We start from the raw sequence: 24,772 nt of genomic DNA on the forward strand, positions 1-24,772 counted from the left end.
CTAACAGTCAAAATTATATATATAGAGATAATTTTGATATAGATATATAGTATACACCAACATATGTTAATATATTAACATAAAACATGAATTATTTTGTAGCTAACATCATAATATAATGAAGAAGTTAAAACGAGTAAAATAAGAAATTAGATCAAATCTCTTCAGTTCATCGATAGAGTTTCATCGTTGTGAGGAGGAGTCAATGCAAATCATGAGCTCCTCCATCTGTATTAATCTTCCTTCAACCTGATGACAAACCAAACCACCAACCAGACGTTCAACAAACGACCATGAGGACTTTAACTAAATGTCTCACATTTCTGCTGCTGTCAGCCATTTCTGGTGAATTCCAAACCTCTGCTCTCTTCCATTTTGTCGTCCAGGCTCATGGTCGGCTCTGTTCTATAACCAAAATGATTTTCTCCTCAGGTGTTTGCAGTCAGACTCTGACTGAATCTGAACCGGCGGTGAAGCGGCCCGGAGAATCCCACAAACTGACGTGTACATATGCAGGGATATCTGATGACTCTGCTCGTATCAGCTGGATCAGACAAACTGAAGGAAAAGGCCTGGAGTGGGTTGCTTACATTTCTGCTCCCTCAGGAGACATTAAATATTATTCAGCATCTGTCAAGAATCGCTTCACAATTTCCAGAAACAACGACATGGACCAGGTGTATCTGCACATGAGCAGTCGACGACTGAAGACTCTGCGGTTTATTATTGTGCTCGAGAGCCACAGTAACTCAGGAAGCCACAGAGCTCTACACAAAGCATTGCATCTGTCCCTGTGTCACTCATTGAGTGTTTAAATATCCTCCTCTTCCAACACTGTAAATTGTTGAAGCTCGCCCCCATGTCGTAAGCTAGAATAAATGGTATCAATATCTAAAAATTACTCCAATTAAAATGTTAAACATATAAAACAAACATTGAATATATTTTGGATTTATGAATTGAATACTGCTTTTTAAACTAGGCACATGATTGAACAGTTTTATTCAATATTGTGATCTGAAGAAAAGATTGTTGCTGAGACAATATCACAAAATAAAGACAAATAAAATAAGAAACCTAAACTATGAGATATGTCTTTGACTTAATCAGATTGAGAGATATGTGTAAACCATGGCTTTCTACAAAAATGAAAGTTGGCATTAGATTTTAAACGAAAACTATAAAGATGAGTGGTCATAGGGCTCTCACAACATGACCACAAATGTATATCCATTACTTACCTCCAGTTCCTGTCTGTAGTCACTATCTCTTACAAATAAAACACTAAAATATAAAAATGAGGAAATAAACAGGTTAAAATTGAGTTAATAATGAGATCAAAACACATCATATTTTACAGAAAGCAGAGGTGATTCCCTGTCATGTTTTCACAGAGCTCATCTAATAACACTGAGCAGCCTATTCTATTCTATAACCCCCAGTGACACCATCACTGACGATTCGTATATTTGATTCTATGCAAACTCAGAGACTTTCCTTGTTACTCAACTATAAAAACTTCCCAACAGACTGACAGGGGAGTTGACGGCACGTCAGATTCACCATTAACCATGTTTCCTGTAGCTGTGCTGCTGCTGTTGGCAGCTGGATCATGTGAGTCTCCCTGGATCTGTCATAGAGTCTCCACTTTTTCTTTTGCAGGACAACTTGATGACTATGATTAATGACAAAACCTTCTTCTTTTAACAGATGTGAAGTGTGAAACTTTGACGCAGCCAGCCTCTGTGACTGTGCAGCCAGGTCAAACTCTGACCATCAGCTGCCAGGTCTCTTATGATCTTGGCACCTACACAGCTTGGATCAGACAGCCTGCAGGAAAAGGACTGGAGTGGATTGGAATCAAAGATAGTTATGGGAACGAATACTATAAAGATTCACTGAAGAACAAGTTCAGTATCGAATTAGCCACTTCCAGCAAAACAGTGACTCTAAAGGGACAGAACGTGCAGCCTGGAGACACTGCTGTGTATTACTGTGCCAGAGACACACAATGATACAAACCATCAGCCGACCTGAACAAAAACCCCTCAGTGCCTGAACACTAGTTACATGAAGCCACCAGAGGAGGAGCCCAAAGACTACTGGTGATTTCAGACCAGTTCACTGTTACTGTAAAGAGGAATCAGTCCGTTTCATGAAGGTTTTATAACTGCAGGAACTCTTTTCATCAATTCACTCATTCCTCCTGCATAACATGTCAAGAAATCACCTTCTACTAATTCAATGGTTTTACTTATTTTTCGTTCTTTCTCAATGCAGATTAATATTGAAGACATCAAAACTATGAAGAAATTATTTAGTAAACAAAAAAGTGTTAAACAATCCAGAATATGTATTATATTTTAGATTCTTCAAAGTAGCGACCTTTGCTTTGATGACAGCTTTGCACACTCTTGGCCTTCTTTCAACCAGCTTCATGAGGTAGTCACCTGGAATGCTTTTCAATTAATAGGTTTGCCTTGTCAAGAGTTCCTTTGTGGAATTTCTTGGCTTCTTAATGTGTTTGAGACCATCAGTTGTGTTGCGCAGAGGCAGGGTTGCTGCACATTTCTATACAGTGAATAGGCCTGTTCGACTACAGTTCTATTCCATATAATGGCAAGAACCATTCAACTAAGTTAGAAAAATGACACTCCATCATTACGTTAATACAGGAAGGTCAGTATAGCCCGAAAATTTCAAGAACTTTGTATGTATCCTCAAGTTCGGTTGCGAAAACCATCAAACGCTATGATGAAACTGGCTCCCATGAGGATCGCCCCAGGATCGGAACACCAAGAGCTACCCCTGCTATCGAGGAAACGTTCATTAGAGTTACCAGCCTCAGAAACTGCAAATTAACAGCACCTCAGATCAGAAGCAAGGTTTTATAACTGCAGGAACTCTTTTCATCAGTTCACTCATTCCTCCTGCATAACATGTCATGAAATCGACCACCTTGCTCCACAGCAGCAGAATCTCCACGTCTTAAAACCTAGAACGTTACAGAACTTGATCAAATCATTTAAATGAGCTTCATCCATCCATTTATCCCCTTTCTGCACACACTTATATTCTGTTATATAAATTATGGCATCATGACTTGAAACGTTTTTACGATGTTAGACGATAAACTAGAGAGCCTCCTTCTGAATTCTACTGTTGTGCAATAATGCATAAAACGTGACACCATTAAATAGTTTACGTTTCGGCATTCAATAAATTTGGTTATAAGAAAAAATATTAAATATTCATGTTCAAAATATGAATCTTCAATAATAACTTTAATTGATTAAAGTTACTTCGGGGCACCAACCTTCAAAGGAAGGGTAAAGACAGCAGATTTATTGATTAAGTCACATGAACGTTCTAACTACAATTTGGAACTCTGATTAACAATTCAATTAGTAACTTTAACCAAAATTACCATATAGATAGTCAGCTAAGTTGAAGGATATAGAGTTCTTGACAGTGTAGAGGCTGGAAAAAGTGTTATGTCCAGCCCTGATTATTAAGTTAAGTTGGCTGGATATTTATAACTTATTCTTCTGTTGTGTGTTATTGTTTACTCACCTCTCCTCTCGTTTCAGATTCCTTACTCCCTCCCTCGTGTGTGTGTTCCACCTGGGTGATTGTCAGCTCCTCCCAGATTGTTTGCACCTGGTCCTCATCACCCGGTGTATTTAGTCTGTGTGTTCTTGTGTTGCGTTGCCAGTTCGTCTTTGTTTCTACATGTTCCTAGCGTTCCAGCATTTACTTCTGATAGCCTTCCTGTTACCGATCACTGCCTGCTTAACGAGTTACATCTCTTCCTTTTCCCTGCCGGATACTCTGCCTTTTGATCGACTGCCTGCCCGTGTACCGACCTTGGACCGAAACTATCACGAACTCTGCCGGTTTCTGCTCTCTGCTGAATTAACGGATTACGAACTCTGCCACTGCCTGCCTCCTGTTGGATTATTGTACCCGTGTTTGGACTGCCTTAACTTGTACTGCCATTCAACAGTAAAGTTGGTTAACTGCACCTTCTTGTGTCTCCGAGTCGTGCAATTGGATCCACACACTAGTCTGCACCTCTTACCAAAAGTCACACTCATGCAACATTCATTAAAACATAATTTGTGAAATAAAACATATTATGAAGATGATAAAGTATGAATACACAAATTACAAAAGGTCTACTTACTATATAAAAATGTATGTTTACAACATGTATGGGTGTTCAGGGAGATGTGTGTGGAGATATGTGTGTGTGTGTGTTTGTGCCAAATTAGAGAAAATTACTAGATGCATGCAGAGAAAGACTGTGAAAAGCATAACTAACATTAACTTTTAAAATAATTTGAAACAAAAATAATGGCTTACATTTATGATGCCTATCTTCTGGACACTCAGACATTCTCAGAGAGTCCTCTCTACCTTTTTGGGGATAACCTTTGACCTAGGGAGTTTTCTCGGACCAGCTGGTGGATGGATGCAGAGGGAGTGTTCTTGACCAATGTGTCTTCATCTTCAGACACAAAAACGCGCCCTTATTTAGTCCAAATCCCATGTGGGATGTGTTTTACCTGAAGTCCAGGGCGGAACCAACATCCCTATATATATTGTGTGTCCGACCCCTGCAAGTCAGATTTTCACTATCTGGCCTTTGTGATTTCTCCGGGCATACCATGGTGCCCGTCTGACCTGTGAAACTTCTGTGTAATAAATTCTGTTATGCTGCAAGTTCTGGGTCCGCGTCTCCTCTCTTCAAACACCGACTTTGACAAGACACTGCTGCTTGAAAGATACGACATGCTGTTCTAAGTCTAGTGAAGTAATCTTGCTTGGTTGCAGCTCCTGTTGTGGTTCTGTTGTGCGATGCAGCTCTTGTGCTGTTTGAAGTTCTCAGGCAAGCTTATGCGTCGCTGCCTTTCAGAAGGTTTTAACAGTCTGCTCCAGTCAGGCCGGCTTGAGGTTGGTAGAGCTTGGATTGGGAGGAGTTTTCCACGGTGAGGTGAGCTGCAAGCTGCACCTCTCCTCCTTTGAAGTTGAGGAGAAAAAGAGGTGGGCTCTTCTTGGAGAGCTGAGTTGAGATGAAAGAGCAAATGAGCTGGACAGCCTCACTTCTCCTCTAGGAGGCTTGCGTAGAAAGAGAGAAAAAAAAAGGGGGGACTTGACTTATAGTGACCAAATGACCTCATGGATCATGGGGCCCAGAGTTACCAATAGTGGTTGAAACTTGTGTTCCCAGTCGGTTTTCACACCTCTGTATGACGTTGAACCACCCTGGGAGACCGAGTTCTGGCTGCTCTGGTTTCTCCAGAACAAAGAACATGTGCTCTAAGCTTTTGACTACACATGTAGGCCGAACTGTAGTTCACAATTACATGGTGCCAACACAGGGCTGGTGAAGAGGGACCTTGGCCTGTAGGTCAATGCTCAGTTTAATTTCCTCCCAGAACACAGAAGACACAATTATCATTTCATATTATACAAGGACAGGATTTCACATAGCAATGGCCCTAGAATCTGTATAACCATTCCATTGATGATGGAATCATTGCATTTCTGAAACGGCACAACAACACATATGTGCCTTAACTGTTTACTGTTAAAGCAAAGCTAATGGTTTAATCTGCCTTACGATGGGATTTCAATGTGTTAAAATTGAGCAAATAATTAGATCAAAACACATCATATTTTATAGTAAGCAGAGGTGATTCCCTGTCATGTTTTCACAGAGCTGATCTAATAACACTGAGCAGCCTATTCTATTCTTTTACCCCCGGTGACACCATCACTGATGATTCGTATATTTGATTCTATGCAAACTCAGAGACCTTCCTTGTTACTCAACTATAAAAACTTCCCAACAGACTGACAGGGGAGTTGACGGCACGTCAGATTCACCATTAACCATGTTTCCTGTAGCTGTGCTGCTGCTGTTGGCAGCTGGATCATGTGAGTCTCCCTGGATTTGTCATAGAGTCACCACTTTTTCTTTTGCTGGACAACTTGATGATTTATGACCAAACATTCTTCTTTTGACAGATGTGAGGTGTGAAACTTTGACGCAGCCAGCCTCTGTGACTGTGCAGCCAGGTCAAACTCTGACCATCAGCTGCCAGGTCTCTTATACTGTTGGCAGCTACTACACAGCTTGGATCAGACAGCCTGCAGGAAAAGGACTGGAGTGGATTGGAAGCAGGGCTGGATCGACAACATACTATAAAGATTCATTAAAGAACAAGTTCAGTATCGACGAAGATACTTCCAGCAACACAGTAACTCTAAAGGGACAGACCGTGCAGCCTGGAGACACTGCTGTGTATTACTGTGCCAGAGACACACAATGATACAAACCATCAGCCGACCTGAACAAAAACCCCTCAGTGCCTGAAAACTAGTTACACAAAGCCACCAGAGGAGGAGCCCAAAGACTACTGGTGATTTCAGACCAGTTCACTGTAAAGAGGAATCAGTCCCTTTCATGAAGGTTTTAAAACTGCAGGAACTCTTTTTATCAATTCAATTATTCCTCCTGCATAAGATAGATAGATAGATAGATTACTTTATTCATCCCCGAAGGGAAATTATGTCGTCAAGAAACATGTCAAGAAATCACCCACCTTGCTCAAGAGCAGCAGAACCTCCACCTCTTAAAACCAAGAATGTTGCCAAACGTGATCAAATCATGTATATGAGCTTTATCCATCCATTTATCCCCTTTCGGCACACACTTATATTCTGTTATATAGGTTATGGCATCATTATGTGAAACGTTACAATTTTAGACTTAAAACTAGAGAGTCTCCTTCTGAATTCAACCTTACTAATTAAAAAGACCCAGAGATAATTAAACTTCTTCATTTGGTGTAGAATCTCCGTCCCAACCCAAAGAAGGATTTCGTGGTTTTCTAGCAGAGAACCATTTCCTCAGAGTTAAAGGTGCTGACCGTCATCACAGCTGCAATCCATCCCAGAATACATGCAGGTCACAATCTGATGAAGTGAACAGAACAACATCATCTGCAAATAGCAAAGAGGAAGTTCTGAGTCTCCCAAACTGGACACAGTCCTCCTCCTGGCTGCATCTTGAACTCATGTGAATCACAAACAGGGCTGGTGAAGAGGGACCTTGGCCTGTAGGTCAATGCTCAGTTTGAGTTCCTCCCCAGAACACAGGAGACACAATTATCACTTCATATTATACAAGGACGGTATTTCTCGAAGCAAGGGCCCTAGAATCTGTATTCCCAATGATAATGGTAAATTTGTCTCAATTAATAATTATTGCATTTCTGAAAAGTCACAACAATACATATATGCCTTAATTGTTTACTGTAAATGCAAAGCTGACGGTTTAATCAGCCTTACAATGTGATTTCAATGGGTTAAACTTGAGAAAAGAATGAGATCAAACTACATCATATTTCATAGTAAGCAGAGGTGATTCCCTGTCATGTTTTCACAGAGCTGATCATATAACATTGAGCGGCCTATTCTATTCTATTAGCCCCAGTGACACCATCACTGATGATTCGTATATTTGATTCTATGCAAACTCAGAGACCTTCCTTGTTACTCAACTATAAAAACATCCCAACAGACTGACAGGGGAGTTGACGGCACGTCAGATTCACCATTAACCATGTTTCCTGTAGCTGTGCTGCTGCTGTTGGCAGCTGGATCATGTGAGTCTCCCTGGATTTGTCATAGAGTCACCACTTTTTCTTTTGCAGGACAACTTGATGATTTATGACAAAACATTCCTCTTTTAACAGATGTGAAGTGTGAAACTTTGACGCAGCCAGCCTCTGTGACTGTGCAGCCAGGTCAAACTCTGACCATCAGCTGCCAGGTCTCTTATTCTCTCAGCAGCTACAACACAGCTTGGATCAGACAGCCTGCAGGAAAAGGACTGGAGTGGATTGGAATGAAACATACAGGAGGTTCATACTATAAAGATTCATTAAAGAACAAGTTCAATATCGAATTAGACACTTCCAGCAAAACAGTGACTCTAAAGGGACAGACCGTGCAGCCTGGAGACACTGCTGTGTATTACTGTGCTAGAGACACACAATGATACAAACCATCAGCCGACCTGAACAAAAACCCCTCAGTGCCTGAAAACTAGTTACACAAAGCCACCAGAGGAGGAGCCCAAAGACTACTGCTGATTTCAGACCAGTTCACTGTAAAGAGGAATCAGTCCCTTTCATGAAGGTTTTAAAACTGCAGGAACTCTTTTTATCAATTCAATTATTCCTCCTGCATAAGATAGATAGATAGATAGATTACTTTATTCATCCCCGAAGGGAAATTATGTCGTCAAGAAACATGTCAAGAAATCACCCACCTTGCTCAAGAGCAGCAGAACCTCCACCTCTTAAAACCAAGAATGTTGCCAAACGTGATCAAATCATGTATATGAGCTTTATCCATCCATTTATCCCCTTTCGGCACACACTTATATTCTGTTATATAGGTTATGGCATCATTATGTGAAACGTTTTTACAATTTTAGACTTAAAACTAGAGAGTCTCCTTCTGAATTCAACCTTACTAATTAAAAAGACCCAGAGATAATTAAACTTCTTCATTTGGTGTAGAATCTCCGTCCCAACCCAAAGAAGGATTTCGTGGTTTTCTAGCAGAGAACCATTTCCTCAGAGTTAAAGGTGCTGACCGTCATCACAGCTGCAATCCATCCCAGAATACATGCAGGTCACAATCTGATGAAGTGAACAGAACAACATCATCTGCAAATAGCAAAGAGGAAGTTCTGAGTCTCCCAAACTGGACACAGTCCTCCTCCTGGCTGCATCTTGAACTCATGTGAATCACAAACAGGGCTGGTGAAGAGGGACCTTGGCCTGTAGGTCAATGCTCAGTTTGAGTTCCTCCCCAGAACACAGGAGACACAATTATCACTTCATATTATACAGGGACGGGATTGTTCGAAGCAATGGCCCTAGAATCTGTATTCCCACTGATAATGGTAAATTTGTCTCAATTAATAATTATTGCATTTCTGAAAAGTCACAACAATACATATATGCCTTAATTGTTTACTGTAAATGCAAAGCTGACGGTTTAATCAGCCTTACAATGTGATTTCAATGGGTTAAACTTGAGAAAAGAATGAGATCAAACTACATCATATTTCATAGTAAGCAGAGGTGATTCCCTGTCATGTTTTCACAGAGCTGATCATATAACATTGAGCGGCCTATTCTATTCTATTAGCCCCAGTGACACCATCACTGATGATTCGTATATTTGATTCTATGCAAACTCAGAGACCTTCCTTGTTACTCAACTATAAAAACTTCCCAACAGACTGACAGGGGAGTTGACGGCACGTCAGATTCACCATTAACCATGTTTCCTGTAGCTGTGCTGCTGCTGTTGGCAGCTGGATCATGTGAGTCTCCCTGGATTTGTCATAGAGTCACCACTTTTTCTTTTGCAGGACAACTTGATGATTTATGACAAAACATTCCTCTTTTAACAGATGTGAAGTGTGAAACTTTGACGCAGCCAGCCTCTGTGACTGTGCAGCCAGGTCAAACTCTGACCATCAGCTGCCAGGTCTCTTATTCTCTCAGCAGCTACAACACAGCTTGGATCAGACAGCCTGCAGGAAAAGGACTGGAGTGGATTGGAATGAAACATACAGGAGGTTCATACTATAAAGATTCATTAAAGAACAAGTTCAATATCGAATTAGACACTTCCAGCAAAACAGTGACTCTAAAGGGACAGACCGTGCAGCCTGGAGACACTGCTGTGTATTACTGTGCTAGAGACACACAATGATACAAACCATCAGCCGACCTGAACAAAAAACCCTCAGTGCCTGAACACTAGTTACATGAAGCCACCAGAGGAGGAGCCCAAAGACTACTGGTGACTTCAGACCAGTTCACTGTTACTGTAATGAGGAATCAGACATGGGTCTTAAGGTCATTTAACAGTAACTATTTATTCCACTTTTAATATCTAGTCATCATAGTGACTGACATGTCAGTGAGTATAATTTTAGTTTATGATAAATAATGAAAAAAATTGAAGAAATTGTTTTTCTGATTGTCTCAAGTTCCATTAGTTACTCCGAGATTAATATTTCTACGATACTGATATGCGATTAAACAAAGATAATAAAGTTTCAGTGATTTATGAGAAGAAAAAATAAATACAATTCATGACAAATAACCATACTTCAATTGGTTCTAAAAGAGACAAATTTACATATATTTTAAATCAGGTATATAAACACACCCACACATGTGAATATATATTTATATTAAACATTTTGTAACTAACATTGTAATATAATAAACAAAAAGTTAAATCGAGTCAAATAAGAAATGAGATGAAATCCCTTCAGTTGATCGATACAATTTCATCATTGTGAGGAGGAGTCAATGCAAATCATGAGCTCCTCCATCTGTATTAATCTCCCTTCAACCTGATGACAAACCAAACCACCAACCAGACGTTCAACAAACGACCATGATGACTTTAACTAAATGTCTCACATTTCTGCTGCTGTCAGCCATTTCTGGTGAATTCCAAACCTCTGCTCTCTTCCTTTTTGTCGTCCAGGCTCATGTTCGGCTCTGTTCTATAACCAAATTGATTTTCTCCTCAGCTGTTTGCAGTCAGACTCTGACTGAATCTGAACCGGCGGTGAAGTGGCCCGGAGAATCCCACAAACTGACGTGTACATATGCAGGGATATCTGATAACTCTGCTGCTATCAGCTGGATCAGACAAGCTGAAGGAAAAGGCCTGGAGTGGGTTGCCTTCATTTCTGCTCCGTCAGGAACCAATAAATATTATTCAGCATCTGTCAAGAATCGCTTCACAATTTCCAGAAACAACGACATGGACCAGGTGTATCTGCACATGAGCAGCCTGACGACTGAAGACTCTGCTGTTTATTATTGTGCTCGAGAGCCACAGTAACACAGGAAGCCACAGAGCTGTACACAAAGCATTGCATCTGTCACTGTGTCACTTATTGAGTGTTTAAATATCCTCCTCTTCCAACACTGAAAATTGTTAAAGCTCCCCCCCCATGTCGTAAGCTACAATAAACAGTATCAATATCTAAAAATGACTTCAATTAAAAATTTTAACATATAAAAAAACATTGAATATATTTTGGATTTATGAATTGAATACTGCTTCTTAAACTAAGGTCATGATTTTACAGTTCTATTCAACAATGTGATCTGAAGAAAAGATGGTTGCTGAGTAAATATCATTAAAAAAAGACGAATAAAAAAGGGAAACTGAACTCTGAGACTTTTCTTTGACTTGATCAGATTAAGAGATATGTGTAACCCATGGCTTTCTGCATAAATGACCATTGGTGCTAGATTTTAAATGAAAAATATATAGATGAGTGGTTATAGGGCTCTCACAACATGACCAGAAATGTGAATCCACTACTTTCCTCCAGTTCCAGACTGTAGTCACTGTCTCTTCCACTAAAAAAATTAAAAATAAAAATGAATAAATAAATGTGTTCAAATTGAGTAAATAATGAGATAAAAAAAATCATATTTTATAGTAAGCAGAGGTGATTCCCTGTCATGTTTTCACAGAGATGATCTAATAACACTGAGCAGCCTAAATATACAATCCTCAGTGACACCATCACTGAGGATTCGTATATTTGATTCTATGCAAACTCAGAGACCTTCCTTGTTACTCAACTATAAAAACTCCCCAAAAAACTGACAGGGGAGTTGACGGCACGTCAGATTCACCATTAACCATGTTTCCTGTAGCTGTGCTGCTGCTGTTGGCAGCTGGATCATGTGAGTCTCCCTGGATTTGTCATAGAGTCACCAATTTTTCTTTTGCAGGACAACTTAATGATTCATTACAAAACATTCTTCTTTTAACAGATGTGAAGTGTGAAACTTTGACGCAGCCAGCCTCTGTGACTGTGCAGCCAGGTCAAACTCTGACCATCAGCTGCCAGGTCTCTTATTCCATCAGCAGCTGGTACACAGCTTGGATCAGACAGCCTGCAGGAAAAGGATTGGAGTGGATTGGAATGGAACGTAGTGGACAAAGCAAATACTATAAAGATTCACTAAAGAACAAGTTCAATATGGAATTAGCCACTTCCAGCAACACAGTGACTCTAAAGGGACAGAACATGCAGCCTGGAGACACTGCTGTGTATTACTGTGCCAGAGACACACAATGATACAAACCATCAGCCGACCTGAACAAAAACCCCTCAGTGCCTGAACACTAGTTACATGAAGTCACCAGAGGAGGAGCCCAAAGACTACTGCTGATTTCAGACCAGTTCACTGTTACTGTAAAAAGGAATCAGTCCGTTTCATGAAGGTTTTATAACTGCAGCTCAATAGGGTTGAAATTTGGTGACTGAGCTGGCCACTCCATTACAGACAGCTTACCAGTTGCCTGCTTCTTCCCTAAATAGTTCTTGCATTATTTGCAGGTGTGCGTTGGGTCATTTTCCTGTTGTAGGAGGAAATTGGCTCCAATCAAGCTCTGTCCACAGGGTATGGCATGGCTTTTCAAAATGGAGTGATAGCCTTCCTTAATTAAAATCCCTTTTACCTTGTACAAATCTCCCACTCTACCAGCACCAAAGCAGCCCCAGACCATCACATGACCTCCACCATGCTGGACAGATGGCGTCAGGCAGTCTTCCAGAATCTTTTCACCTGTTCTGCGTCTCACAAATGTTCTTCTGTTTGATCCATACACCTCAAACTTTTTCCAATCTTCCTCTGTCCACTGTCTGTATTCTTTTGCCCATATCAATCTTTTCTTTTTATTGGCCAGTCTCAGATATGGATTTATTTTCTTTACCACTCTGCCTAGAAGGCCAGCAACCTGGAGTCGCCTCTTCACTGTAGACGTTGACACTGGCGTTTTGCGGGTACCATTTCAAGAAGCTGCCAGTTGAGGACTTGTGAGGCGTCTATTTCTCAAACTAGAGACTCTTATATACTTGTCTTCTTCCTGAGTTGTGCACCTGGACCTCCCACTTGTCTTTTCTGTGTTTCTGATTAATTTAATATTATTTTCAATGAAAAAAACAGTGCTTTTCTTTGAAAAATACAGAAATTTCGAAGTTACCCCAAACTTTTGAACGGTAGTGTATAAATATATATATGGATGTAATTTTGTGTTTTATATTCATGTATCAAACTGAAATTTTTTAATATATTTTTATGAATTATTTTGTAACTAACATCAGAATATAATGAAGAAAAAGTTAAAACGAGTAAAATAAGAAATTAGATAAAATCCCTTCAGTTGATAGATACAGTTTCATCGTTGTGAGGAGGAGTCAATGTAAATCATGAGCTCCTCCATCTGTATTAATCTCCCTTCAATCTGATGACAAACCAAACCACCAACCAGACGTTCAACAAACGACCATGATGACTTTAACTAAATTTTTCACATTTCTGCTGCTGTCAGCCATTTCTGGTGAATTCCAAACCTCTGCACTCTTCCTTTTTGTCGTCCAGGCTCATGTTCGGCTCTGTTCTATAACCAAACTGATTTTCTCCTCAGGTGTTTGCAGTCAGACTCTGACTGAATCTGAACCGGCGGTGAAGCGGCCCGGAGAATCCCACAAACTGACGTGTACATATGCAGGGATATCTGATGACTCAGCTCATATCAGCTGGATCAGACAAGCTGAAGGAAAAGGCCTGGAGGGGGTTGCCTTCATTTCTGCTCCGTCAGGCAGCTCTAAATATTATTCAGCATCTGTGAAGAATCGCTTCACAATTTCCAGAAACAACGACATGGACCAGGTGTATCTGCACATGAGCAGCCTGACGACTGAAGACTCTGCTGTTTATTATTGTGCTCGAGAGCCACAGTAACACAGGAAGCCACAGAGCTGTACACAAAGCATTGCATCTGTTCCTCTGTCACTCATTGAGTGTTTAAATATCCTCCTCTTCCAACACTGAAAATCGTTGAAGCCTCCCCCCCCCCCCCCCCCCACATGTCCTAAGCTACAATACAAAGTGTCATTATCTAAAAAAATACCTCCAATTTAAATTTCAAACAGATAAGAAAACACTGACTACATTTGGGATTTATGAATTTGATACTGCTTTTTAAACTAAGCTTAGGATTGAACAGTTTTATTCAACATTATGATCTGAAGAAAAGATGGTTGCTGAGTCAATTCAACAAAATAAAGACAAAGAAAAAAAGGTACCTAAAGTATGAGTTTTTCTTTGACTTGATCAGATTGAGAGATATGTGTAAACCATGGCTTACAGATAAAATAATAAAAAATGACTAAATAAACGTGTTAAAATTGAGTAAATAATGAAATCAAAATACATAATATTTTATAGAAAGCAGAGGTGATTCCCGTTCATGTTTTCCCAGAGCTGATCTAATAACACTGAACAGCCTATTCTATTCTATTACCCCCAGTGACACCATCACTGATGATTTGTATATTTGATTCTATGCAAACTCAGAGACCTTCCATGTTACTCAACTATAAAAACTTCCCAACAGACTGACAGGGGAGTTGACGGCACGTCAGATTCACCATTAACCATGTTTCCTGTAGTTGTGCTGCTGCTGTTGGCAGCTGGATCATGTGAGTCTCCCTGGATTTGTCATAGAGTCACCACTTTTTCTTTTGCAGGACAACTTAATGATTTATGACAAAACATTCTTCTTTTAACAGATGTGAAGTGTGAAACTTTGACGCAACCAGCCTCTGTGACTGTGCAGCCAGGTCAAACTCTGACCATCAGCTGCCAGGTCTCTTATTCTGTTGGCAGCTACCGCACAGCTTGGATCAGACAGCCTGCAGGAAAAGGACTGGAGTGGATTGGGATGAAATATACAGGAGATTCATACTATAAAGATTCACTAAAGAACAAGTTCAGTATCGAATTAGCCACTTCCAGCAACACAGTGACTCTAAAGGGACAGAACGTGCAGCCTGGAGACACTGCTGTGTATTACTGTGCCAGAGAAACACAATGATACAAACCATCAGCCGACCTGAACAAAAACCCCTCAGTGCCTGAACACTAGTTACATGAAGCCACCAGAGGAGGAGCTCAAAGACTACTGGTGATTTCAGACCTGTTCACTGTTACTGTAAAGAGGAATCAGTCCGTTTCATGAAGGTTTTATAACTGCAGGAACTCTTTTCATCAGTTCACTCATTCATCCTGCATAACATGTCAAGAAATCAACCACTTTGCTCAAGAGCAGCAGAATCTCCACGTCTTAAAACCTGGAACGTTACAGAACTAGATCAAATCATTTAAATGAGCTTTACCCATCCATTTATCCCCTTTCTGCACACACTTATATTCTGTTATATAAATTATGGCATCATGACGTGAAACGTTTTTACGATGTTTGACGATAAACTAGAGAGCCTCCTTCTGAATTCTACTGTCGTGCAATAATGCATAAAACGTGACACCAATAAATAGTTTACGTTTCGGCATTCAATAAATTTGGTTGTGAGAAAAAATATTATATATTCATGTTCAAAATATGAATCTTCAATAATAACTTTAATTGATTAAAGTTACTTCGGGGCACCAACCTTCAAAGGAAGGGTAAAGACAGCAGATTTATTGATTAAGTCACATGAACGTACTAACTACAAATTTGGAACTCTGATTAACAATTAAATTAGTAACTTTAACCAAAATTACCATATAGATAGTCAGCTAAGTTGAAGGATATAGAGTTCTTGACAGTGTAGAGGCTTGAAAAAGTCACACTTATACAACATTCACTAAAACATAATTTGTGAAATAAAACATATATTATGAAGATGATAAAGTATGAATACACAAATTACAAGAGGTCTACTTACTATATAAAAATGTATGTTTACAACATGTATGGGTGTTCAGGGAGATGTGTGTGGAGATATGTGTGTGTGTGTTGGTGCCAAATTAGAGAAAATTACTAGATGCATGCAGAGAAAGACTGTGAAAGCATAAATATGGCGACGCCTGCGAGCTAGTTCTGGCAGGCAACTCGAGCTGCGCTGCGCCAATCACGTGACATACATCACGTGACATACATCATGTGACATACCTCAATCTCCACAACCATCTATAATACACACCCACCTTATCAGGTGGTCTATTTAACCAGAGAGACATTTCCCATCAACCCCTCTTGCTCGCACTGCTGCTGCAGTATTGCTACCTGTTGCTTCAGTCCCTCCACCACCCCAGCATCCACCTGTAGGCCCAGGATCCACCTGTAGGCTCCAACGGGGGGTTACAAGTATTAGATCATCACTCCCATCATTCCTGTGTAATCATATGGGGGAGTGATTAAGTTGGACCCTAGACGCCAAACACTAAATCTGTTGTAATAAATGTATTACATGATCAAACATGAGTTGTCTGACAGAACTAACATTAACTTTTAAAATAATTTTTAACAAAAATATCACAGCAACACAATCCAACTAATAAACATCACACAAAATCGAATAAACAGTGTTTGCTTAGCCTAGTATAATTACTAAGCCCAGTTGTTTTACTCAATCATGAAATGGGAAATAAGGTTGATGTGCTTGTCGTGTATTCGTTAGAGTAAAACATGTTGGTATGTGCTTAGAACACATAATGACAGGCTTACATTTATGATGCCTATCTTCTGGACACTCAGACATTCTCAGAGAGTCCTCTCTACCTTTTTGGGGATATCCTTTGGCCTAGGGAGTTGTCTCGGACCAGCTGGTGGATGGATGCAGAGGGAGTGTTCTTGACCAATGTGTCTTCATCTTCAGACACAAAAACGTGCCCTTATTTAGTCAGAAATCCCATGTGGGATGTGTTTTACCTGAAGTCCAGGGCGGAACCAACGTCCCTATATATATTGTGTGTCCGATCCCTGCAAGTCAGATTTTCACTATCTGGCCTTTGTGATTTCTCATGGTGCCCGTCTGACCTGTGAAACTTCTGTGTAATAAATTCTGTTATGCTGCAAGTTCTGGGTCCGCGTCTCCTCTCTTCAAACACCGACTTCGACAAGACACTGCTGCTTGAAAGATAAGACATGCTGTTCCTTGTCTAGTGAAGTAATCTTGCTTGGTAGCGGCTTCTGTTGTGGTTCTGCTGTACGATGCAGCTCTTGTGCTGTTTGAAGTTCTCAGGCAGGCTAATGCGTCGCTGCCTTTCAGAAGGTTTTAACAGTCTGCTCCAGTCAGGCCGGCTTGAGGTTGGTAGAGCTTGGATTGGGAGGAGTTTTCCTTGGTGAGGTGACCTGCAAGCTGCACCTCTCCTCCATTGAAGTTGAGCAGAAAAAGAGGTGGGCTCTTCTTGGAGAGTTGAGTTGAGATGAAAGAGCAAATGAGCTGGACAGCCTCACTTCTCCTCTAAAAGGGTTGTGTAGAAAGAGAAAAAAAAAGGGGGGACTTGACTTATAGTGGCCAAATGACCTCATGGATCATGGGGCCCAGAGTTACCAAAAGTGGTTGAAACTTGTGTTCCCAGTCGGTTTTCACACCTCTGTATGACGTTGAAGCAACATGGGAGACTGAGTTCTGGTTGCTCTGGTTTCTCCAGAACAAAGAACATGTGCTTTAGGCTTCTGACTACACATGTAGGCCGAACTGTAGTTCACAAATACATGGTCCCAACACAGGGCTAGTGAAGAGGGACCTTGGCCTGTAGGTCAATGCTCAGTTTAATTTCCTCCCAGAACACAGAAGACACAATTATCATTTCATATTATACAAGGACAGGATTTCACGTAACAATGGGCCTAGAATCTGTATAACCATTCCATTGATAATGGAATCATTGCATTTCTGAAACGTCACAACAATACATATGTGCCTTAACTGTTTACTGTTAAAGCAAAGCTAATGGTTTAATCTGCCTTACGATGGGATTTCAATGTGTTAAAATTAAGCAAATAATTAGATAAAAATACATCATATTTTATAGTAAACAGAGGTGATTCCCTGTCATGTTTTCCCAGAGCTGATCTAATAACACTGAGCAGCCTATTCTATTCTAATACCCCCAGTGACACCATCACTGATGATTTGTTTATTTGATTCTATGCAAACTCAGAGACCTTCCTTGTTACTCAACTATAAAAACTTCCCAACAGACTGACAGGGGAGTTGACGGCACGTCAGATTCACCATTAACCATGTTTCCTGTAGCTGTGCTGCTGCTGTTGGCAGCTGGATCATGTGAGTCTCCCTGGATTTGTCATAGAGTCACCACTTTTTCTTTTGCAGGACAACTTAATGATTTATGACAAAACATTCTTCTTTTAACAGATGTGAAGTGTCAAACTTTGACACAGCCAGCCTCTGTGACTGTGCAGCCAGGTCAAACTCTGACCATCAGCTGCCAGGTCTCTTATTCTCTCAGCAGCTACTGGACACATTGGATCAGACAGCCAGCAGGGAAAGGACTGGAGTGGATTGGAAGAAGAGCTGGAGGGAGCACAAACTATAAAGATTCACTAAAGAACAAGTTCAGTATCGAATTAGACACTTCCAGCAACACAGTGACTCTAAAGGGACAGAACGTGCAGCCTGGAGACACTGCTGTGTATTACTGTGCCAGAGACACACAATGATACAAACCATCAGCCGACCTGAACAAAAACCCCTCAGTGCCTGAACACTAGTTACATGAAGCCACCAGAGGAGGAGCCCAAAGACTACTGGTGATTTCAGACCAGTTCACTGTTACTGTAAAGAGGAATCAGTCCGTTTCATGAAGGTTTTATAACTGCAGGAACTCTTTTCATCAGTTCACTCATTCCTCCTGCATAACTTGCCGCCAAATTTATTGATTAATTCTCAAAAGTACTAACAACATATTTGGAACTCTGATTAACAATTAAAATAAATAACTACAACCAAATTTACCATATATATAGTTAGTAAAGTTGAATGATAGAGTTATTGACAGTGTAGAGGTTGGCAAACTCAAATTCATGCAACATTCATTAAGGCAACATTTGGGGGAAAAAAATTATTATGAAGATTATAAATCATGAATCCACGAATAAAAAAGGTGTAATTACTATACAAATATGTGTTTGTGGGTATGCATGCCTTTGTGTGTCGGTGTGAGTGAGTTTGCTTCCAAAATGGCAGGTGGCCCCTATGAGGGCAATAAACCATTCCCCCTAGTTTGTTTATGACATGTAGCGAGGGTCAGAGAGATGTGTGAGGAGATATGCGTCGGTGTGTGTGTTGGTGTCAAATTAGAGAAAGTTACTAGATGCATGCAGAACAAGACTGTGAAGAGCGTAACTAACATTAACTTTCAATTATCGTCAAACCAAAATATCACAGCAACACAAATCAAACTAACAAACAACAAATGGAATCTAATAAAAAAACCTTTGCTTCATCGAGTATATTTATTAAGCCCAGTTATGTTACCCGTCCATGAAAAGGGAAAAAAGGTTGATATGCAATTTGAAGTCCAGTGAAGTTGTCTTGCCGAGTTGCGGCTCCTGTTGTGGTTCTGTTGTGCGATGCAGCTCTTGTGCTGTTTGAAGTTCTCAGGCATTCTCATGCGTCGCTGCCTTTCAGAAGGTTTTAACAGTCTGCTCCAGTCAGGCCTGCTTGAAGGTTGGTAGAGCTTGGATTGAGAGGAGGTTTCCTTGGTGAGGTGACCTGCAAGCTGCACCTCTCCTTCATTGAAGTTGAGCACAAAGTGAGGTGAGCTCCTCTCGGAGAGTTGACTGGAGTTGAAAGAGCAAGTGACCTGGACAGCCTCACTTCTCCTCTAGAAGGGCTGCATGGAAAGAGACAGAAGAGATGGTGGACTTGACATATAGTGGCCAAGGGACTTCATGGATCATGGGGCCCAGAGTGACCACTAGTAGTTGAAACTTGTGTTCCCGGTCGATTTTCACGCCTCTTTGTGATGTTCACAAATACGCAGTCCCAACACAGAGCTGGAGACGAGGGAGCTTGGCCTGTAGGTCAATGCTCAGTTAGAGTTCCCCCCGTCAGAACACAGACGAAACAATTATGACTTGATATTATACAAGGACGGCACTGCTAATAGAAATGGCCGTAGAATCTGTATTCCAATTGATAATGAGATCATTACATTTTTGAAATGTCAAAACAATACATATGCGCTTTAATTGTTAACTGTTAAAGCAGAACTAACGGTTCAATCAGCCTTACAATGTGATTTCAACGTGCTAAAATTGAGTAAATAATTAGATTAAAATTACATCATATTTTAAAGAAAGCAGAGGTGATTCCCTGACATGTATTCTCAGAGCTGATCTAATAACACTGAGCAGACTATTCTATTCTATTACCCCCAGTGACACCATCACTGATGAAACGTATATTTGATTCTATGCAAACTCAGAGACCTTCCTTGTTACTCAACTATAAAAACTTCCCAACAGACTGACAGGGGAGTTGACGGCACGTCAGATTCACCATTAACCATGTTTCCTGTAGCTGTGCTGCTGCTGTTGGCAGCTGGATCATGTGAGTCTCCCTGGATTTGACATAGAGTCACCACTTTTTCTTTTGCAGGACAACTTAATGATTTATGACAAAACATTCTTCTTTTAACAGATGTGAAGTGTGAAACTTTGACACAGCCAGCCTCTGTGACTGTGCAGCCAGGTCAACCTCTGATCATCAGCTGCCAGGTCTCTTATTCTCTCAGCAGCTACCGCACACATTGGATCAGACAGCCTGCAGGAAAAGGACTGGAGTGGATTGGAAGTTTTCATAATGGACACAGCACATACTATAAAGATTCACTGAAGAACAAGTTCAGTATCGAATTAGACACTTCCAGCAAAACAGTGACTCTAAAGGGACAGAACTTGCAGCCTGGAGACACTGCTGTGTATTACTGTGCCAGAGACACACAATGATACAAACCATCAGCCGACCTGAACAAAAACCCCTCAGTGCCTGAACACTAGTTATATGAAGCCACCAGAGGAGGAGCCCAAAGACTGCTGGTGATTTTAGACCAGTTCACTGTTACAGTAAAGAGGAATCAGTCCGTTTCATAACTGCAGGAACTCTTTTCATTACTTCACTCATTCCTCCTGCATAACATGTCAAGAAATCAACCACCTTGCTCAAGAGCAGCAGAATCTCTACGTCTTAAAACCAAGAATGTTGCAGAACTTGAGCAAGTTATGTAAATGAGCTTCATCCATCCATTTATCCCTTTTCTGCACAAACTTATATTCTATTATATAAGTTATACCAACATGATGTGAAACATTTTTACAATGTTAGACAATAACAGAACATTCTTATGAAAAGAAGAGTACCAATTATCTGTAAAATAACATTAAAATCATTTTTATAACAACATGTTCAGGTCTTTGATACGTGTTTTTCTGTCGTGTCAGCTAATCACTTCAATGCATTCTGACACATGCTTCAGAGTCACGTATGGAAATGTTGCAGGAGCGAGTCCTAAAAGTTGCAAATAAGTCAACAGTGGATGAGGAAAAGTTATTTCAGCCTTCAACATTGCTCTAAATGGTCAGTCTCCTGCTGAATTCTACCTTACTCATTAAAAAGACCCAGAGGTAATTAAACTCTTGCATTTGGTTTAGAATCTCCGTCCCAAACCAAAGAATGATTTTGTTGTTTTCTAGCAGAGAACCATGGCCTCAGAGCTAAAGGTGCCTGTTACCTCCCCCAAGCTATCTAGGGTACAGGGACAAACAATTAGAAAATAAAAGCGGGCACTAAACAAGGAAGCCAGAAAATGTAGGGATAACAAGGAAATAAAAATGTATTAAATAATCTTTCAGTTAACAGAAATCACCCTTCCTACACTGGAAGGGGAAAAACAAGACACTAACCAACAACCAATACTACAATACGGTACTACAAAGCACACAGCACGCCCACACGGCTGCTTCCGAAATGCTGCCTCGCTCTCTGGCACAGCTGAGGGTCTTTATTGGCCACACCCTGATGCCAGAGTGGCCTCAGCTGTGCCAGTGGAGGTGCTTCCGGAGCTCTCACCTGGAGGAGACGAGAGAGGGGGAGAGAGACAAAACACAGCACGTAACAGTGCTGACCGTCATCACAGCTGCAATCCATCCCAGACCACATGCATGTCACAATCTGATGAAGTTAACAGAACCACATCATCTGAAAATAGCAAAGAGGAAGATCTGAGTCCCCCAAACTGGACACAGTCCTCCCCCTGGCTGCATCTTGAACTCATGTGAATCACAAACAGGAGAGGTGAAGAGGGACCTTGGCCTGTAGGTCAATGCTCAGTTTGAGTTCCTCCCCAGAACACAGGAGACACAAATATCACTTCATATTATACAAGGACGGGATTGCTCAAAGCAATGGCCCTAGAATCTGTATTCCTACTGATAATGGTAAATTTGTCCAAATCAAATCATACAGTTTCATCAGGTACAAATCTGAAATATAACAACAATAAATATGGTCCTTGATTGTTTACTGTAAAAGCAAAGCTAACTGTTTAATCAGCCTTACAATGTGATTTTAAAGTGTCTGAATTAATAAAAAATGAAATCAAAAAACATCATACTTTTTAGTTAGCAGAGGTGATTCGCTGGCATGTTTTCCAGAGCTGATCTAATAACACTGAGCAGCCTATTCTAATACCCCCAGTGACACCATCACTTATGATTCGTATATTTGATTCTATGCAAACTCAGAGACCTTCCTTGTTACTCAACTATAAAAACTTCCCAACAGACTGACAGGGGAGTTGACGGTACGTCAGATTCACCATTAACCATGTTTCCTGCAGCTGTGCTGCTGCTGTTGGCAGCTGGATCATGTGAGTCTCCCTGGATTTGTCATAGAGTCACCACTTTTCTTTTGCAGGACAACTTAATGATTTATGACAAAACATTCTTCTTTTAACAGATGTGAAGTGTGAAACTTTGACGCAGCCAGCCTCTGTGACTGTGCAGCCAGGTCAAACTCTGACCATCAGCTGCCAGGTCTCTTATTCTGTTAGCAGCGGCTACCCTACAGCTTGGATCAGACAGCCTGCAGGAAAAGGACTGGAGTGGATTGGAAGAAGTGGTGGTGGATACAGCACATACTATAAAGATTCATTAAAGAACAAGTTCAGTATCGAATTAGTAGCTTCCAGCAACACAGCGACTCTAAAGGGACAGAACGTGCAGCCTGGAGACACTGCTGTGTATTACTGTGCAGGAGACACACATTGATACAAACCATCAGCCGACCTGAACAATAACCCCTCAGTGCCTGAACACTAGTTACATGAAGCCACCAGAGGAGGAGCCCAAAGACTACTGGTGATTTTAGACCAGTTCACTGTTACAGTAAAGAGGAATCAGTCCGTTTCATAACTGCAGGAACTCTTTTCATCAGTTCACTCATTCCTTCTGCATAACATGTCAAGAAATCACCCACTTTGCTCAAGACCAGCAGAATCTCCATGTCTTAAAACCAAGAATGTTGCAGAACTTGATCAAGTCATGAAATGAGCTTCATCCATCCATTCATCCCCTTTCTGCACAAACTTATATTCTATTATACAAGTTATGCCATCATGATGTGAAACATTTTTACAATGTTAGACAATAACAGAACATTCTTATGAATAGAAGAGTACCTTTTTATCTGATGAAAGTTGCAAAAGTAACATTAAAAACATATTTTTATAACAATAACATGTTCAGTTCTTTGATACACGTGTTTTTATTGTTCTGTCGTGGCAGCTAAACACTTCCATCCATTCTGACACAGGCTAGAGAGTCATGTACGGAAATGTTGCAGAAGTGAGTCCTAAAAGTTGCAAATAAGTCAACAGTGGATTAGGAAAAAACTTATTTCAGCCTCAAACATTGCTCTAAACGGTCAGTCTCCTGCTGAATTCTACCTTATTCATTAAAAAGACCCAGAGGTAATAAAACTCTTTCATTTGGTGTAGAATCTCCGTCCCAAACCAAAGAATGATTTTGTTGTTTTCTAGCAGAGAACCATGGCCTCAGAGATAAAGGTGCTTGTTACGTCCCCCAAGCTATCTAGGGTACAGGGACAAACAATTAGAAAATAAAACCGGGCACTAAACAAGGAAGCCAGAAAATTTAGGGTTAACAAGGAAATAATTATTCATTAACAATCTTTCAGTTAACAGAAATCATCCTTCCTACACCGGAAGGGGAAAAACAAAACACCAACCAACAACCAATACTACAATACGGTACTACAAAGCACACAGCACACAGCACGCCCAATTCCGTACAGCCCGTCAACACAGCCCGTCTCCTCACTACGTCTGCTCCCGAACTGCTGCCACACTCTCTGGCACAGCTGAGGGTCTTTATTGGCCACAACCTGATGCCAGAGTGGCCTCAGCTGTGCCAGTGGAGGTGCATCTGGAGCTCTCACCTGGAGGAGAAGAGAGAGGGGGAGAGAGACAAAACACAGCACGTAACACTGCTGACCGTCGTCACAGCAGCAATCCATCCCAGACCACATGCATGTCACAATCTGATGAAGTGAACAGAACCATATCATCTGCAAATAGCAAAGAGGGAGTTCTGAGTCTCCCAAACTGGACACAGTCCTCCTCTTGGCTGCATCTTGAACTCATGAGAATCACAAACAGGGCTGGTGAAGAGTGACCTTGGCCTGTAGGTCAATGCTCAGTTTGAGTTCCTCCCCAGAACACAGGAGACAAAATTATCACTTCATATTATACAAGGACGGGATTGCACGTAGCAATGGCCCTAGAATCTGTAT

At 40.8% G+C, this 24,772-nt stretch overlaps 5 gene segments (V, D, J or C); all 5 read left to right on the top strand.

The window, feature by feature from the left end:
• The first annotated feature begins 5,883 nt into the window (after positions 1–5,883).
• On the top strand, positions 5,884–6,338 carry LOC133971190 (probable non-functional immunoglobulin heavy variable 3-38-3). The segment is given in 2 exon segments: positions 5,884–5,943; positions 6,034–6,338. Coding segments are annotated over 2 exon segments (348 nt in total).
• Positions 6,339–7,614: 1,276 nt separating this feature from the next.
• Positions 7,615–8,071, top strand: LOC133971170 (immunoglobulin heavy variable 4-38-2-like). The segment is given in 2 exon segments: positions 7,615–7,676; positions 7,767–8,071. Coding segments are annotated over 2 exon segments (348 nt in total).
• Positions 8,072–9,350: 1,279 nt separating this feature from the next.
• LOC133971173 (immunoglobulin heavy variable 4-38-2-like) lies at positions 9,351–9,807 on the top strand. The segment is given in 2 exon segments: positions 9,351–9,412; positions 9,503–9,807. Coding segments are annotated over 2 exon segments (348 nt in total).
• An 8,356-nt stretch (positions 9,808–18,163) lies between these two features.
• LOC133971160 (immunoglobulin heavy variable 4-59-like) lies at positions 18,164–18,648 on the top strand. The segment is given in 2 exon segments: positions 18,164–18,223; positions 18,314–18,648. Coding segments are annotated over 2 exon segments (348 nt in total).
• Positions 18,649–20,452: 1,804 nt separating this feature from the next.
• On the top strand, positions 20,453–21,103 carry LOC133971194 (Ig heavy chain V region XIG14-like). The segment is given in 2 exon segments: positions 20,453–20,512; positions 20,603–21,103. Coding segments are annotated over 2 exon segments (351 nt in total).
• The last annotated feature ends 3,669 nt before the right edge of the window (positions 21,104–24,772 follow it).

Source organism: Platichthys flesus, chromosome 16 (assembly GCF_949316205.1).
Source record: "Platichthys flesus chromosome 16, fPlaFle2.1, whole genome shotgun sequence".
Lineage (NCBI taxonomy): Eukaryota > Metazoa > Chordata > Actinopteri > Pleuronectiformes > Pleuronectidae > Platichthys > Platichthys flesus.